The sequence below is a fragment of the Heterodontus francisci genome, chromosome 1 (assembly GCF_036365525.1).
Source record: "Heterodontus francisci isolate sHetFra1 chromosome 1, sHetFra1.hap1, whole genome shotgun sequence".
Lineage (NCBI taxonomy): Eukaryota > Metazoa > Chordata > Chondrichthyes > Heterodontiformes > Heterodontidae > Heterodontus > Heterodontus francisci.
The window spans coordinates 270,969,764-270,985,417 of record NC_090371.1 but is presented as its reverse complement, the minus strand read 5'-3'; the positions used below and the strand labels follow the sequence as shown (position 1 = coordinate 270,985,417).

The following is a 15,654-nucleotide window of genomic DNA, read 5'->3' as shown; positions in this document are numbered from 1 at the left end:
GCATGGAGTTTATGCTTTGGGCACAATTGACAATCCGGAGGCAAATTGTGCCCAAAATTGTGCTAGTTTTGAGAAGTGTTTTTTTTTTCACTCAAGTTTTTGCTCAAACATATTTGCATATCACCAAATGTAAAATCTGCCATGAACCGGTGCAATCGAGCAGCATTTTAGAACATAGTTTTTTTGAGAATTGCTTTAAAAAGTATTCCTTGATATATTTAAGAGTGGTAACTTGGTGCAGTTTGATTAATACAGCTGAAAATGGGTTTCACAAAAAAAGCATTCTTAATTAGGGTCTAGTCTACCTTCTGAGTAATCCAATTTTAAATAACTGAAAATGATGAAAAAAATCTATACAGAACCATTTTCTAGTTATATTGATGTACAGTAATCAGTTTCTTAGTAAGTTAAAACAAATTATATTCAAAAACTTTTAAATGTACTAATTAGTGTCCTTGCACCTAAAAAAATGCTTAATTTTAAAAGCCTCCTTGAAGGCCCAGAAATGGAGGCTGCCTCAATCTGAGGGCGTGACTAGTTTTGTAGACGGGACCAGCTTCTAGCACAATGTTTTTTGAACTAGCTCAACAGATCGCGGAAACTCAATTTTCGCTGGACATAATTTGTGCTTGAAATTCTACTAACTTTGGCACTGGTTTGACTGATTTTGGCGAATTGCACTAAAGAAAACAGTGCAATCTAGCAGAAGCTTCAGGCCAAAAGTTTTAAATAGGAGGAAGGTATTTTAGATTAGTTTAGAGCTGCACATTGTTACAATTCAGCTTCCACTATAAAGCTTGCATTTAAAAGTAAGAACATAAAAACAGAAGTAGGCCATTCAGCCGCTCAAGCCTGTTCTGCCATTCAGTTTGATCATGACTGATCTGTACCTCAACTCCATTTTCCCACCATGATTCCAAATTCCATAATACCCTCACCTAACAAAAATCTATCGATCTCAGTCTTGAAGATTTCAATTAAATCCCAGTATTCACAGTTTTTTGGGGTAGAGAGTTCTAGATTTCCACTACCCTTTGTGTGAAAAATGGCCTAGCTCTAATTTGAAGATTTTGCCCTCTTGTCTTGGAAACCCCCACTATAGAGTCATAGAGTTTCTCCATATCTACGATACTAAATCCCTTTATCATTTTAAATACCTAAACACCTTAACTGAACAATCCTTAAACAATCTACACTCAAGGAACTACAAGCCCAGTTTATGCAACCTGGCCTCATAATTTAATCCTTTAAGCACTGGTATCATTCTGGTTAATCTGCACTATACCCCTTCCAAGGCCAATACATCCTTCCTGAGATTTGGTGCCCAATCCAGATGGAGTTCTTCAAAAATGAAGCATCACTTCACTTTTGAATTCCAACTTCCTTGAGATGAAGCTCAAAACTTAATTAGCCTTTTTTGCTTACTTTTGTAACTGTGCTTCTAGTGATTTGTGTAGGTAGGCACCTAAAACTCCATTGCTCCTCCACAGCTCCTTGTCACTCATCATTCAGAAAATATTTGTCTTTCTTGGATCCAAAGTGGATGATCTCGCACTTCTCCAAAATGAACTTCACCTGCTACAGTTTTACCCACTTGCTTAGTCTTTCATACGAACATACGAATTAGGAGCAGGAATAGGCCACTCGGCCCTTTGAGCCTGCTCCGCCATTCAATAAGTTCACGGCTGAACTGATTACTCCACATTTCCACCTACCCCCGATAACCTCCAACCCCCTTGATTATCAAGAATCTATCTACCTCTGCCTTAAGAATATTCAACTACTCTGCTTCCACCGCCTTTTGAGAAAGAGAACTCCAAAGACTCACGACCCTCTGAGAGAAAAAATTTCTCCTTCTCGGTCTTAAATAGGTGAACCCTTATTTTTAAACAGTGACCCCTAGTTCTAGATTCTCCCAAAAGGGGAAATATCCTTTCCACATCCACCCTATCAAGACCCCCTCAGGATGTTATATGTTTCAATCAAGTCGCCTCTTACTCTTCTAAATTCCAGCGGATACAGAGCCAGCCTGTCCAATCTTCCCCCGTAAGACAGCCCGCCCATTCCAGGCATTGGTCTAGTAAACCTTCTCTGTACTGCCTCCAATGCATTTACATCCTTCCTTAAATAAGGAGACCAGTACTGTACACAGTACTCCAGATGTGGTCTCACCAATGCCCTGTATAGTTGAAGCATAATGCTCCTACTTTTGTATTCAATTCCCCTCATGATAAACAATAACATTCTATTAGCTTTCCTGCTGTACCTGCATACTAACTTTTTGCGATTCATGCACTAGGACACCCAGATCCCTCCTCATCTCAGAGCTCTGCAATCTCTCACCAATTAGATAATATGCTTCTTTTTTATTCTTCCTGCCAAAGTGGACAATTTCCCACTTTCCCACATTATACTCCATTTGCCAGGTCTTTGCCCACTCATTTAACCTATCTATATCCCTTTGTAGCCCCCTTATGTCCTCTTCACAAATTACTTTCCTACCTATCTTTGTGTCATCAGCAAATTTAGCAACCATACCTTCGGTCCTTTCATCCAAGTCATTTATATAAATTGTACAAAGTTGAGGCCCCAGCACTGATCCCTGTTGCACACCACTCGTTACATCTTGCCAATCAGAAAATGGACCCATTTATGCCTACTCTCTGTTTCCTGTTAGCTAGCCAATCTTCTATCCATGCCAATATGTTACCCCCTACATCATGAGCTTTCATTTTCTGCAATAACCTTTGACGTGGCACCTGATCAAATGCCTTCTGGAAATCTAAGTACAATACATCCACTGGTTCCCTTTACCCACAGCACATGTAACTCCCTCAAAGACCTCCAATAAATTGGTTAAACATGATTTCCCTTTCACAAATCCATGTTGACTCTGCCTGATTATCTTGAATTTTTCTAAATGCCCTGCTATGACATCTTTAATAATAGCTTCTAACATTTTCTCTAAGACAGATGTTAAACTAACTGGTCTGTAGTTTCCTGTTTTCTGTCTCCCTCCCTTTTAGAATAAAGGAGTTACATTCGCTATTTTCCAATCTAATGGAACCTTCCCTAAATCTAGGGAATTTTGGAAAATTAAAACTAATGCATCAACTATCTCACTAGCCATTTCTTTTAACGCCCTAGGAGGAAGTCCATCAGGACCCGGGGACTTGTCAGCCCACAGCTCCAACAATTTGTTCAATACCACTTCCCTGGTGATTGTAATTTTCTTGAGTTCCTCCCTCCCTTCCATTTCCTGACTTACAGCTAATACTGGGATGTTGCTTGTATCTTCAATAGCGAAGACCGATACAAAGTATCTGTTCAATTCATCTGTCATCTCCTTATGATCCATTATTAATTCCCCAGACTCATTTTCTACTCAATGCTCACTTTAACTCTTTTCTTTTAAAAATATCTATAGAAACTCTTACTGTCTTTTTATTTCTAGCTAGCTTTCTCTCATACTCTAATTTTACCTTCCTTATCAATTTTTTCATCATTCTTTGCTGTTTTTTATATTCTGTCCAATCTTCTGACCTGCCTCCCACCTTTGCACAAATATAGACTTTTTCTTTAAGTTTGATGCTATCTTTAACTGTTTTAGTTAACCATGGATGGTGGGTCCCACCTTGGAATTTTTCTTTCTCATTGAAATGTATTTATTCTGTGTATTCTGAAAAATCCCCTTAAATGTCTGCCACTGCATCTCTATTGAGCTATCCCTTAACCTAATTTGCTAGTTCACTTTAGCTAGCTCTGTTTTCATGCCCTCATATAATTGTCCTTATTTAAGTCTAAAATACTAGCCTTGGACCCATTCTTCCCTGCCTCAAACTAAATGAAAAATTCAATCATATTATGATCGCTGCTACCTCGGGCGCCTTAACTGAGGTCATTAATTAATCCTATCTCGTTGCACAATACCAGGACTAGTATACCCTGCTCTATGGTTGGCTCCAGAACGCATTGTTCCAAGAAATTATCCCAAAAACTTTCTATATACTCCTCACCTAGGCTACTCTGCCTATCTGATTTTTCCAGTCTATATGCAAGTTAAAATCCCCTATAATTATCGCTGTACCTTTCTGACATTATTTCTTCCTTTATACCCCATCCTACAGTGTGGTTAATGTTAGGTGGCCAGTACACCACTCCCAAAAGTGACTTCTTGCCTTTATGATTTCTCATCTTTACCCAAACTGCTTCTACATCCTAGTCTCCTGAACTTAGGTCCTCCCCCTCTATTGCACTAATACCATCATTAATTAACAGAGCTACCCCTCCACCTTTTCCTAGCTTCCTGTCCTTCCTAAATGCCATGCACCCTTCAATATTCAGGTCCCAATCTATGTCATCCTGCAGCCATGTCTCCGTAATGACTATCAGATTGTACTTATTTATTTCTATTTGCGCTCTCAGTTCATCTGTTTTGTTTCGCATGCTACTTGCATTCAGATACAGAGCCTTTAGTTTTCTCCTTTTATTATTTTTGTAACCTCTAGCCTTATCTGTTGATTTACTCTTAGATTTGTACAGTCTGTCCCTTCCTGTCACAGTTTGTTTATCACTTCCCATATTAATACCTTTCTCTCTTGCCTTGTCTCTACTCCTTGATTTACCATATGTTCCCAAATTTGATCCCTTGCCCCCACTATTCAGTTTAAAACCCTCCCTACTTCCCTAGTTATGCAGCTCGCTAGAACACCAGCCCCAGCACAGTTCAGGTGTAGACTGTCCCAATGGTACAATCACCACTTTCCCCAGTACTGGTGCCAGTGCCCCATGAACCGAAACCCACTTCTATCACACCAGTCTTTGAACCACGCATTAATTTCTCTAATCTTATTTGCCCTATGCCAATTTGCACATGGCTCAGGTAATAATCCAGAGGTTATTACCTTTGAGGTTCTGATTCTTAATTTGGTGCCTAGTTCCTCATACTGACTATACAGAACCTCTTATCCTTGTCCTGCCTATGTCGTTGGCACCTACATGAACCACTATGACTGGATTCTCCCCCTCCCACTGTAAGTTCCTCTCCAGTCTTGAGCAGAAGTTCCTCTCCAGCACTGAGCAGATGTCCCAAACCCTGGCACTGGGCAGGCAACACAGCCGTCTGGACTCTCGCTCTTTGCTGCAGAGAACAGTATCAATCTCCCGAACTATACTGTCCCTTACTACCACTACATTCCTTTTTTCTCCATCCACTTGAATGGCTTCCTGTACCATGGTGCCATGGTCAGGTTGCTCATCCACCCTGCAGCCCCCCTCTCATCCAAACAAGTTGAAAGAACCTCAAACCTGTTGGACAATCACAAAGGCTGAGGCTCCTGCACTCCTGCCGTCTGGGTCCCCTTAGCTGCCTCAGCTACAGCCACACTCTCCTGTTCCTGACCACTAACCAAATCAGAAGACCCTATCCTAAAGGGTGTGACCGCCTCCTGGTACAAAGGCTGGAATTTTACAGTGGATGGATGGGAGCCAGACTCCGACGTGAATCCACCTCCGCCTAGCCTGGGGATCCGTCCCGTATTTTACGGGTCCCCGGGCTTTAATTGGTCCGAGGCGGAATTTCCACCCACTTGAGGAAGGAGGTCCCACCTCAGTGAGCTGCCGGCCAATCAGCGGCCGTCAGCTCTTAGTCCCAGCAGCGCCACCGGGAGCGGTGGCCACTGCTGGGACTGCAGCCCAACCGACGCCATGGATCGAGGAGGGAAGGTAAGTAGGGGCATGCTTCACCAGGGGGATCGGTCCTTCCATGGTAAGGCTGGAGTGGTCGTTTGGGGGGAGGGGGGTGTCTTGGGTCCCGGGGGTGGGTTGGAAGGCGGGGGTGACCCTCAATCGGGCACACCGTGCCCGACTGCCATGACCTCCCCCCCGCCCTCCCGGGGCGTGGAAAAGCTGGCAGCTATCACTCGGTGGCCTTTCATGTTCCCAGCACACCCGCTTGCCATGGGTAAAATACCCGTGGAGGCGGGCAAGGGCCCTTAAGTGGCCGTTAAATGGCCACTTAAGGGTCTTGATTGGCCTCAGGCAGGCGGGCCATTTCCCAGCCCCCTCCCCTCGCCTGACTGCCGTAAACTTGTCCGGAGGCGGAATCAGGGCAGGTAGGCCTCCTGGAGCCTGCCGCTCAATTTTATGCCGCCCCCATGTCATCATCCGACCCGCTGGGGCGGTATAAAATTCCGGCCAAAGTGTCCAGATAACTTTCCCCCTCCATGGTGTGTCGCAGTGTCTGCAGCTCGGACTCCAGTTCAATGACTCTGAGCTGAAGCTCATCGAGCCGCAAACACTTACTGCAGACGTGTTTGCCCTGGATCACACTGGCATCTAGAAGCTCCCACATGCTGCAGCCATGACACATCACCTGTCCTGCCATCCTTAATGTGTTTTAATTAACTACTTAATTATTTTATTCAATTATTTATTTTATTTTCCTTTTATTATATATTTTATTAAGCTTACCACTAGTTCCTTTACTATTTTAAATGTTAGGATTAGAATGGACCTTAATCACTTATCAGATACTCACCAAACAGGCAGCTTCTTCCCAAACCAATCACCTACCCGCTTGCCTGTGATGTCACAGCTTACCAGGTACTCACCAAACCGCTCCTTCCACTGCACCGAAGCAAGATCAAATAATAAAGGGTTAAAAGAGTATAAAAAAAAGGAAAAATGGAAAACCTCTGCCCCCTTCACCAAACTCACCACTCACCAAACTCGAATCTCCACACTCAGTTTTTAATCTGCACTCCTTGAGTCTAATAGATGTTACCCATGATAATAAAGCTTTGCCAATACTAATAAACCTTACTACTATTAGTAAACCTTACAGATACTGATAAGCTCCAATGATACTTAATACAGCTTATGTATTAAATTGTCCTAATTTGAACTAATACACTCACTACTGGTCTCTCTCTCACTCTATTATAAATTATAAAATTCGCTTTAGCTTTTAGTTTATATGCTAATAAATCGATCAAGTGTTATGCTATGTTTGATTTAAATTAAATTAAAAGCTTATCTGTATACTGACCCCAGTGGCTCTCTGTTTCCCTGCTCTCACTGTCGATTGTGATGTCACTTTATGATTTTTCCCTGCTCCTCTCTCGCTTTGTCTGTGTCCGGCCTTTCAATGTCCCTTTGTAACTTCCTGCTCCCATCGACGCAATTTCCTGTCCCTCTTAGTATAATTTGGAATCTTGGATATTCAACTCTCTATTCCCTCATCCAAGTCATTAGTGTATATATAGTGAAATATCTGAGGCCCTAGATCAGATCCCTTGGGAATTTCAATAGTCATATCCTGTAAATCAGAGAAAAAAAACCCTCATCTCAACTCTCTGTCTCCAATTAACCAATTAATGACAGTCTCCCATGTGCCTTTCCCACAGTTGCATAGTGACAATTTGAGAATATATAACCTATCCATTTTTTTCAGCGGGGTGCAGTGTGGAGGAATGCTGATCTCCCAGTCCTGTCTGAGGCTTTGAATTGCAGCTTAACTGAAACATATATTTTCAATTTGGATTTTGGGGATTAGTCTTTGAACATAACTATAGATGTGAAACCATAGAGTGCACCCAAAATACAATTTGTGCATGCATATGTAGCCTTCATTACAGTAAAATGTAATTTTTTAATGACATTACCAGCTTTTTGTCTTGCTCTTGTGTTATCAGAATGCTCTCTCCTTCTGTATCGATACCAGCTCGGCCAGCTCTACCAACCATCTGTTTGTACTGACTTCTCTTTAGGAAATCTCTGGCAACGTAAGGTGATCGCAGAATAACCCTTGAAAAAAATAAATAAAAGCAGCAAAATTGGAACAATTTGGACTATTAGCAATTGATTGTCTCAATGAACACCTGACAGTAACTTGCTCAAACAGCTCTCTCTCCCCAGTCTAGGCCTGCAGGTTTCATGCCTCACAGCCTAAGGTTTCCTCTTCCCCAACACTTTGTCCCAAGCTCTCCCAAAACTGATGCTGAACTGATTTTCAGTCGTGACTCACACCTGGAGTGGACACAAAGTCTTTTTTATTTTAAATTTACTGCTTTCTGTGGGTGTAAGTAGAACGCCACTATTTTTGCTGGGTGGGGTTACCATTACCGATGGTGCAGTTATTGTGCTAAGCTGCTGAGTTTGCTTCAAGTGCTGCTTGTCCCAGTGCTCAGTGGATCATAATATCATAAGAAATAGGAGCAGGTCATTTGACCCCTCAAGCCTGCTGCGCCATTAAATAAGATCATGCCTGATCTGATTGTGGCCTTAAGTCTACTTTTGTGACTGCCCCATAACCCTTGACTCCCTTGTAGATCAAAAATCTGTCTAACTCAGCCTTGAATATATTCAATGAGCCAGCCTCCACTGCTCTCTAGAGAAGAGAATTCCAAAGATTAACAACCCGCTGAGAGAAGAAATTCCTCCTCATCTCTGTCTTAAAAGGGAGATTCCTTATTTTGAAACTGTACCCCCTAGTCTACATTCCCCTAGAGGGGAAACATCCTTCAACATCTACCCTGTCAAGCCCCCTCAAAATCATTTGTTTCAATAAGATCACCTCTCATTCTTCTAAACTCCAATGAGTATAGGCCAACCTGCTCAAGCTTTCCTCAGAAGACAACCCCATCATCCTTTATGTGTAGCACAGTTATGTTCAGTACCTGATCGGTATTGAATTAGCTGCTGTCAGCTTGAACTGATACAGGGAATGCCGATATTGGTACCTAGTGATCACTTCTAGAAAAGCAAGTGTGCAGATGCCAGACAAGCATGGGATCAGACTATGCCAAGTTGGCTTCCATAGCTTGGTGGCATTCACTGTCTGCATTCACAGGAAATTACTTGGGAAAGACATTAGGAGGGCACGCTCACCAACAGAAATCAGCATGACTCATCATTTTGAGATTGGGTAAATACAAATTTTTAAACCAATGTAAGTACAGAATAGTTTTTTTCCAGCTTTCTTTCCCTTCCGAGCATTTCCACTCATCCAAGATTGCTGGGTTGACATTTGGATGAAGTCAGAGAGTAGGTGCAATGTGCTCAATGATAATTCAGCATATTATTTGTAATCTAACCATCCATCTCATTGTTACAGTGTTAGCAAGAATTGATATACACACACAGACATACTTCAAACAGTTTTAATAAGTCTCCATCACAGGAGGCTCACCAAGAAGGTAGTGATGATTCACATCCAATGTTCAATCTGTAGTTTTTTAAATGATTTGAAACAATCCTTAACTCCAGTTTGAGCACACCAATTTCCTGCTCTAGTAAGGCTAAACCTGAGGTAGAGCAATTGGCTCCATGCTCCTAGCCTTCCGTGTCTCAACCTTTTACAGGAAGCATCCCTCGGTTGCTGAAAGATTCTACAGTTTTCAAAACTGTGTTTCAATTAAAAATTATTGTCATTAAGTTAGGGTGGGTAGCTTGGTCTTGGCGAGTTAACTTCAAGGATCTGGGTTTAAACTGAGCATAGAATGATGGATAAAATTCTCATCTCTTAATTGGCTATGAAAATCTTGCATAAAATGAGTTTGGGCAGTTTCAATTTAATTCATAGTGGGTATCGGACCATTAATCTCCAGGGCTGAATTTTACTGGCCCTTTGGGATTGGGCGGGGAGGGGGCTACCCGACATCTTCCTGCCACCATGCCACTTTGCCAAAGGATGGAAAGCTGCCAGATCAGCCACCCGCTGGAAGGCCAATTGAGGCAATTAAGGGAAACCTCGCGTCTCCATGGGCATTTTGCCCAGGCAGGAGGGCCTGCCGCCACATGGGGAGATTACCCAGTGGAAAGGGCGGCACAGTGGTGCAGTGGTTAGCACCGCAGCCTCACAGCTCCAGGGACCCGGGTTCAATTCTGGGTACTGCCTGTGTGGAGTTTGCAAGTTCTCCCTGTGTCTGCGTGGGTTTTCTCCGGGTGCTCCGATTTCCTCCCACAAGCCAAAAGACTTGCAGGTTGATAGGTAAATTGGCCATTATAAATTGTCACTAGTATAGGTAGGTGGTAGGGAAATATAGGGACAGGTGGGGATGTTTGGTAGGAATATGGGATTAGTGTAGGATTAGTATAAATGGGTGGTTGATGTTCGGCACAGACTCGGTGGGCCGAAGGGCCTGTTTCAATGCTGTATCTCTAATCTAATCTAAAAATTTGCCAGTTTCCCAGCGGTCTCCGGTGGGGGGAAGGGTGCCCTCCTTTAGAAGTAAAGGCACAGCCTACCTTCAGCAAACCCCTCCCTCTCCCCAATCGGCACGGTTTATCCCTCTTTGAGGATGCCCAGTCATTGAAGTGCCCTCATCCGGCAGCTGCAGCCTCAGCAATGACTACCACTAGCTGTGCGCTGCTGAGTCTACTGAGCTGTCAGCCCTCTGATTGGGCTGGCAGCTCTCTGGGGCTGGCCGCCATCCTTAATAGGTTTGCATCCTTAGCAGCAGCCACTTAGTTAGCTGCTACCATCAAAACAGGACCCCAGGCCCCACAGCCTGCTGAAGCGGGGTTGCCTCCCACCTTTGGCCCCGGTGGCGGGACTTCTGCCACTTCAGAAAATTCCTGCCCACAATTCTGCAATCTTGACCAGAGAGGCCAAAAGGATGGCTTGTATGGGAAGAGGAAAAAAAAAAATCACACTGATGAATTTGCAACTGATTGCTGGGGCAGAGAAAAAGAGCTCTGCTCTGCATTAGGTTTATGCCGTACTGGTCTAAAAGTGGCATGTGCTAAAACAAGATTCCCCCAAGTCAGGAACTTAATCCTTTCATCAGTTATAGAGTCATAAAGTCTTAATGCACAGAAGGAAGTCATTTGGCCCATCGGGTCCAATCACCAAAATCAGAAGGAAGCCTGAATCTATGCTAGTTTTTTTAAAATCTCCTTACCCTCCAGAAGTTGACCACTATATTGGGATGCGGTTCTATAGACAATAATAGATCTCCAGATCATGCCCAATTGATCATGTGTTAGCCTGGGGTTGCCGATCTATTCGACTATGGAGACCATCATTACTGGACAAATTTTGTCCTGTTGTAAAGTGCACAAAAATGAATGTCTTGATTATTACAGGTAGACTGGCTCCACATTTAATTTGCCTGCTGGAACTTGACCGAAATATGAAGAATGGCCATCTGGAAAGCAATATGTCCTTCTGAAGCAGACCTTAAAATGTGAATGTGTTAAGACGAAAGAAAAATCGATAAACGAAATTGTACAACTGACCCAAAAAGTTCCACCTGTTCAAACAGCACTTTTTTTCCAATGGTACATTAATGATTTGGCACTGACCTCCGAGCGGGTAGGTTAACACCAGCAGCAAGTGTTGATGTACAAGTAAGCAAGCAGAGTATTCCTGCAGAATAGGCCCCCTCTATAAGCTTTCTTTCATCATTTGTCAGCCCGCTGTGGTGGTACGCTAATCCGTATGGCACAGTGTCACGTAAAATGGGGCATATCATACCGTTTCCAATGTTTTTCAATTCTTCAATAAGAGCACACTTTTCTTTCTCCTTTAGGGTTTTGAATGACCTGGGGAAAGCAGATTATTGAGAAGATCAAACATGCATACATGAGTACTTGAGCACTATTTCAAGATAATTTAATTTTAGCACTTAAGGTATCCTTTTGACTTACTACAGCGTTTATACTTGGAAATATATAAAAGTTAAAACACAGAAACAGGCCATTTGGCCCAACCAGCCCATATCAACGTTTACCCTTCAGATGAGTACATAGTCCTAATCATACTTACCACCCTGTTACCAGATTCCTTCATCCTCTTATTCAAGCTAATCTTGAATGTTGACATAGTTTCTGCCTGAAGTAAATTCCACAGCCTCACAACTGTCAGTGTCAAGAGGTTTTTCCTGCTCTCTGTTCTAAATTTATTTCATTTAAACCTGTATGTATGTATGGCTCCTTGTTTACAGACACCTCCACTACTGGAAAGAATCTGTTTCTATCTACCTGTCCCATCCTTTCAAACAATAGTAATCATTCAGATCAGATTATGTTAATATCTCAAAACCACTCCAAGGCATTTTTATAATAATGATTAATCTGACGTCGTTTTGGTTCAGCGTTTTTATCCAAGTATTTTCTTTCTTTCTTTTGGGCCTCCTTATCTCGAGAGACAATGGATACGCGCCTGGAGGTGGTCAGTGGTTTGTGAAGCAGCGCCTGGAGTGGCTATAAAGGCCAATTCTAGAGTGACAGGCTCTTCCACAGGTGCTGCAGAGAAATTTGTTTGTCGGGGCTGTTGCACAGTTGGCTCTCCCCTTGCGCCTCTGTCTTTTTTCCTGCCAACTACTAAGTCTCTTCGACTCGCCACATTTTAGCCCTGTCTTTATGGCTGTCCGCCAGCTCTGGCGAACGCTGGCAACTGACTCCCACGACTTGTGATCAATGTCACAGGATTTCATGTCGCGTTTGCAGACGTCTTTAAAGCGGAGACGTGGACGGCCGGTGGGTCCGATACCAGTGGCGAGCTCGCTGTACAATGTGTCTTTGGGGATCCTGCCATCTTCCATGCGGCTCACATGGCCAAGCCATCTCAAGCGCCGCTGACTCAGTAGTGTGTACAAGCTGGGGATGTTGGCCGCCTCGAGGACTTCTGTGTTGGAGATACGGTCCTGCCACCTGATGCCCAGTATTCTCCGGAGGCAGCGAAGATGGAATGAATTGAGACGTCGCTCTAAGTATTTATTAGTGAGGATACTGGTTGCAGTTTATGTTCTCATGTGTTGATGTGCGAAAAATTAATTATTGTAATGCTGTTACTTTCAGATGAGACATTAAATCAAGGCATATCTTCACTACAACTTCAGAGTTGGTGCGAAGTGATTTCTTTCCTGATTGGAATCTGGACAGAAGTAATGTGAGACTCTCTGGAACAAATAATTTCACATTACTTCAGTTTGAATTGCATGGCGTGTAACTGCAGCATGATGTCAAATGTGCCTAAGGGATTCCTTAAAGCATCTGGACACTTTAAAAACCTATCTGAAATTATTTACATCTTTAGACAATGTGATCTATATTTTATATACATATAAAATGTGCCTTTGCACATCCCTTTTCTGGATAATAGAACTAAAATTTCAGCCAGGGTCGGTGAACAGGGAAACGTCTCCCTCTCAGATTGTTAACTGCAGTCTAAATGCTAATCCACCAATATCGCCAACAGTAATCCTGGACTCACGTTGGAACATTCCCTCCTGTTGTACAAAATTAATTAGGGGCACCTGCTGTAGAAGTCAACAGGTAAAGATCAAAATCTGGCCCTAAAAATAGCATTTCAAATATGGTTCAAAATATAGTAAAAACACCTGACAATAACATTCCCAGTTCTTCAAAAGGTGATATTAGCATTTTGGCTAATTTTGAAAACATAACAAGTTATTATGCAAACCTATTTGCATTTATCTTCATTTATATATTTTTTATAATGCCGGAGATTTTAATTGAAAGTGCAACTTGCTGAATTAATAAAACTAATACACAAAGATGCTGAAAAAGTATCATAGTTTAGGTTATGATATTTTGACTAGAAACTGGCCTGAACCAGTCGCATAAATGCCGTGGCTACTGCAGCATGTCAGAGGTTGAACATTCTGTGTCAATTGGCTCACCTCCTGACTCCCCAAAGCTACTTTACCACTTGGTCAGGAGTATGATAGAATACTTTCCATTTGCCTGGATGGGTATAGATGCAAAAACGCTTAAGAAGCTCGAAACCACGCAGGGCAAAATAGTCCGCTTGATCAGCACCCCATTCATCAGTTTAAACGTTCACTCCCTTCATCACCGGTATACTGCAGCTACAGTGAATACTATCTATAGAATACACTGCAACAAGTGAGCAAGACTGCACCTCCATCACATATAAGGACAAGGGGAGCAGGTGCAAGGAACCATCACCACCTTCAAGTTCTCCTCCAAGTCACAGACCATCCTACTTTGGACAGATATCGCTGTTTCTTCATCGCTGCCGGGTCAAAATACTGGAACTCCCTACCTAATAGAATTGACCACATTGTCAAGAAGAAGGCCCATCACTACCTTCTCAAAGGCAATTAGGGATTGGCATTAAATGCTGACCTTCCCAGTGATGTCTTTATCCCAAGAATGGATAAAAAATGCCACCCATAAATCCCATAATAATAGGCATGAACATGAACTTGGGTTAGAAAACCAAACTGAATTAGTTCAGAACAGAGCATTTGATCCAAAAAGGCATGACTGCTTTGTATTATTAATATTTTGGTTATACATGTGTAGCAGTTGTTAGAAAACATAATAACTGAAATTCTAGTGTATGAAATGTACTTGCAGTAATTATGTACATACTTGCTTAAATACTTGCACAGCATCTTGCTCACATTTTCACAATTCTTTTTCGTGGGACAGAACACAAGACAGGAATGCTTTGGAATAACTTCAGTCACCAGTGCAATTAAGTGATCTGGATCAATCTTCTCCATATTACTTGAATACTATGAGGAGAAAAACAAAACGAAAAGAAATTATGCCATCTTGTCCCTGAGATGTCACTTAACCCTTTTAGCTCCTTACAATTTCTATGATTATTTATCCTATTTCCATCATTACATTGGTACCAAAATTGATGGTCTGGACAAATTTATTTGATATATAACTGACACATAATTAATTCCTTATATTCTCAGATGTATTTATATATGTACCAAATCTATTTATGCACTAACCTACCTTCACAGGGTGAAGAGAACACTTAGTTATATATATCCAATTTTTATCTATGAGCAATGCAATGAGAGATTAACTAGCAAATCTAAAATATATACATTTGGATACATTGCAAACTACTCTGACACCCTTTTTGGCAGCTGATTACACAGTGGCATTGCCAGATACCCAGGACCAATCTAAAAGCTGCATCATATGTAATATGCACATCTGAAAGTGGTTACCAGGTTATTCCCTCAGGCTAGGGATGGCATGTAAGAAATTTAAAGGAAGCAGGAATGCAAAAATAAGTTCAAAAAGGAGTGGAGAGGGCTTCTATTTGTTTAGTAATATTGCACACAACAGTACTATGACTATAACTACAAGTTTGCTTTAGAGCTGCAATTAAGTAGCAGCCCAAGCACCTTTCCTTCTGAAAGATGAATCACTTGACATTGTACTATACCTTGTAACTTAATACACGAGAAAATGTAAAATAGTTTTCTGATTTGCTGTCCACTTCATAAATACTATCTCGAATTTTGACATATTCTTTTAACTGGACCTGAAAAAAATAATTTTAGTAATGTTTAAAAATGCAAAAATAATCAAGAACGAGAGGGCACAGATTTAAAGTAATTGTTAAAAGAAGCAAAAGCGACATGAGGAAAAACATTTTCACGCAGCGAGTGATTAAGGTCTGGAATGCATTTAGAGATACAGCACTGAAACAGGCCCTTCGGCCCACCGAGTCTGTGCCGACCAACAACCACCCATTTATACTAATCCTATATTAACCCCATATTCTCTACCACATCCCCACCATTCTCCTACCAACTACCTACACTAGGGGCAATTTACAATGGCCAATTCACCTATCAACCTGCAAGTCTTTGGCTGTGGAAGGAAACCGGAGCACCCGGCGGAAAC

The 15,654-nt window shown here is 42.1% G+C and overlaps 1 protein-coding gene across 2 annotated transcripts in view; it reads right to left on the bottom strand.

Moving 5' to 3' along the window:
- Nucleotides 1–15,654, bottom strand: part of helq (helicase, POLQ like) — a 55,238-nt gene that overhangs the window by 17,213 nt on the left and 22,371 nt on the right. For both annotated transcript variants that reach the window (XM_068044821.1, XM_068044830.1), the window contains 4 exons: nucleotides 15,191–15,289; nucleotides 14,368–14,513; nucleotides 11,308–11,547; nucleotides 7,665–7,806 (listed from right to left, as the gene is read on the bottom strand). In XM_068044821.1, the coding sequence (XP_067900922.1) occupies nucleotides 7,665–7,806; nucleotides 11,308–11,547; nucleotides 14,368–14,513; nucleotides 15,191–15,289 (627 nt within the window). The remainder of the gene's footprint in view (nucleotides 1–7,664; nucleotides 7,807–11,307; nucleotides 11,548–14,367; nucleotides 14,514–15,190; nucleotides 15,290–15,654) is intronic.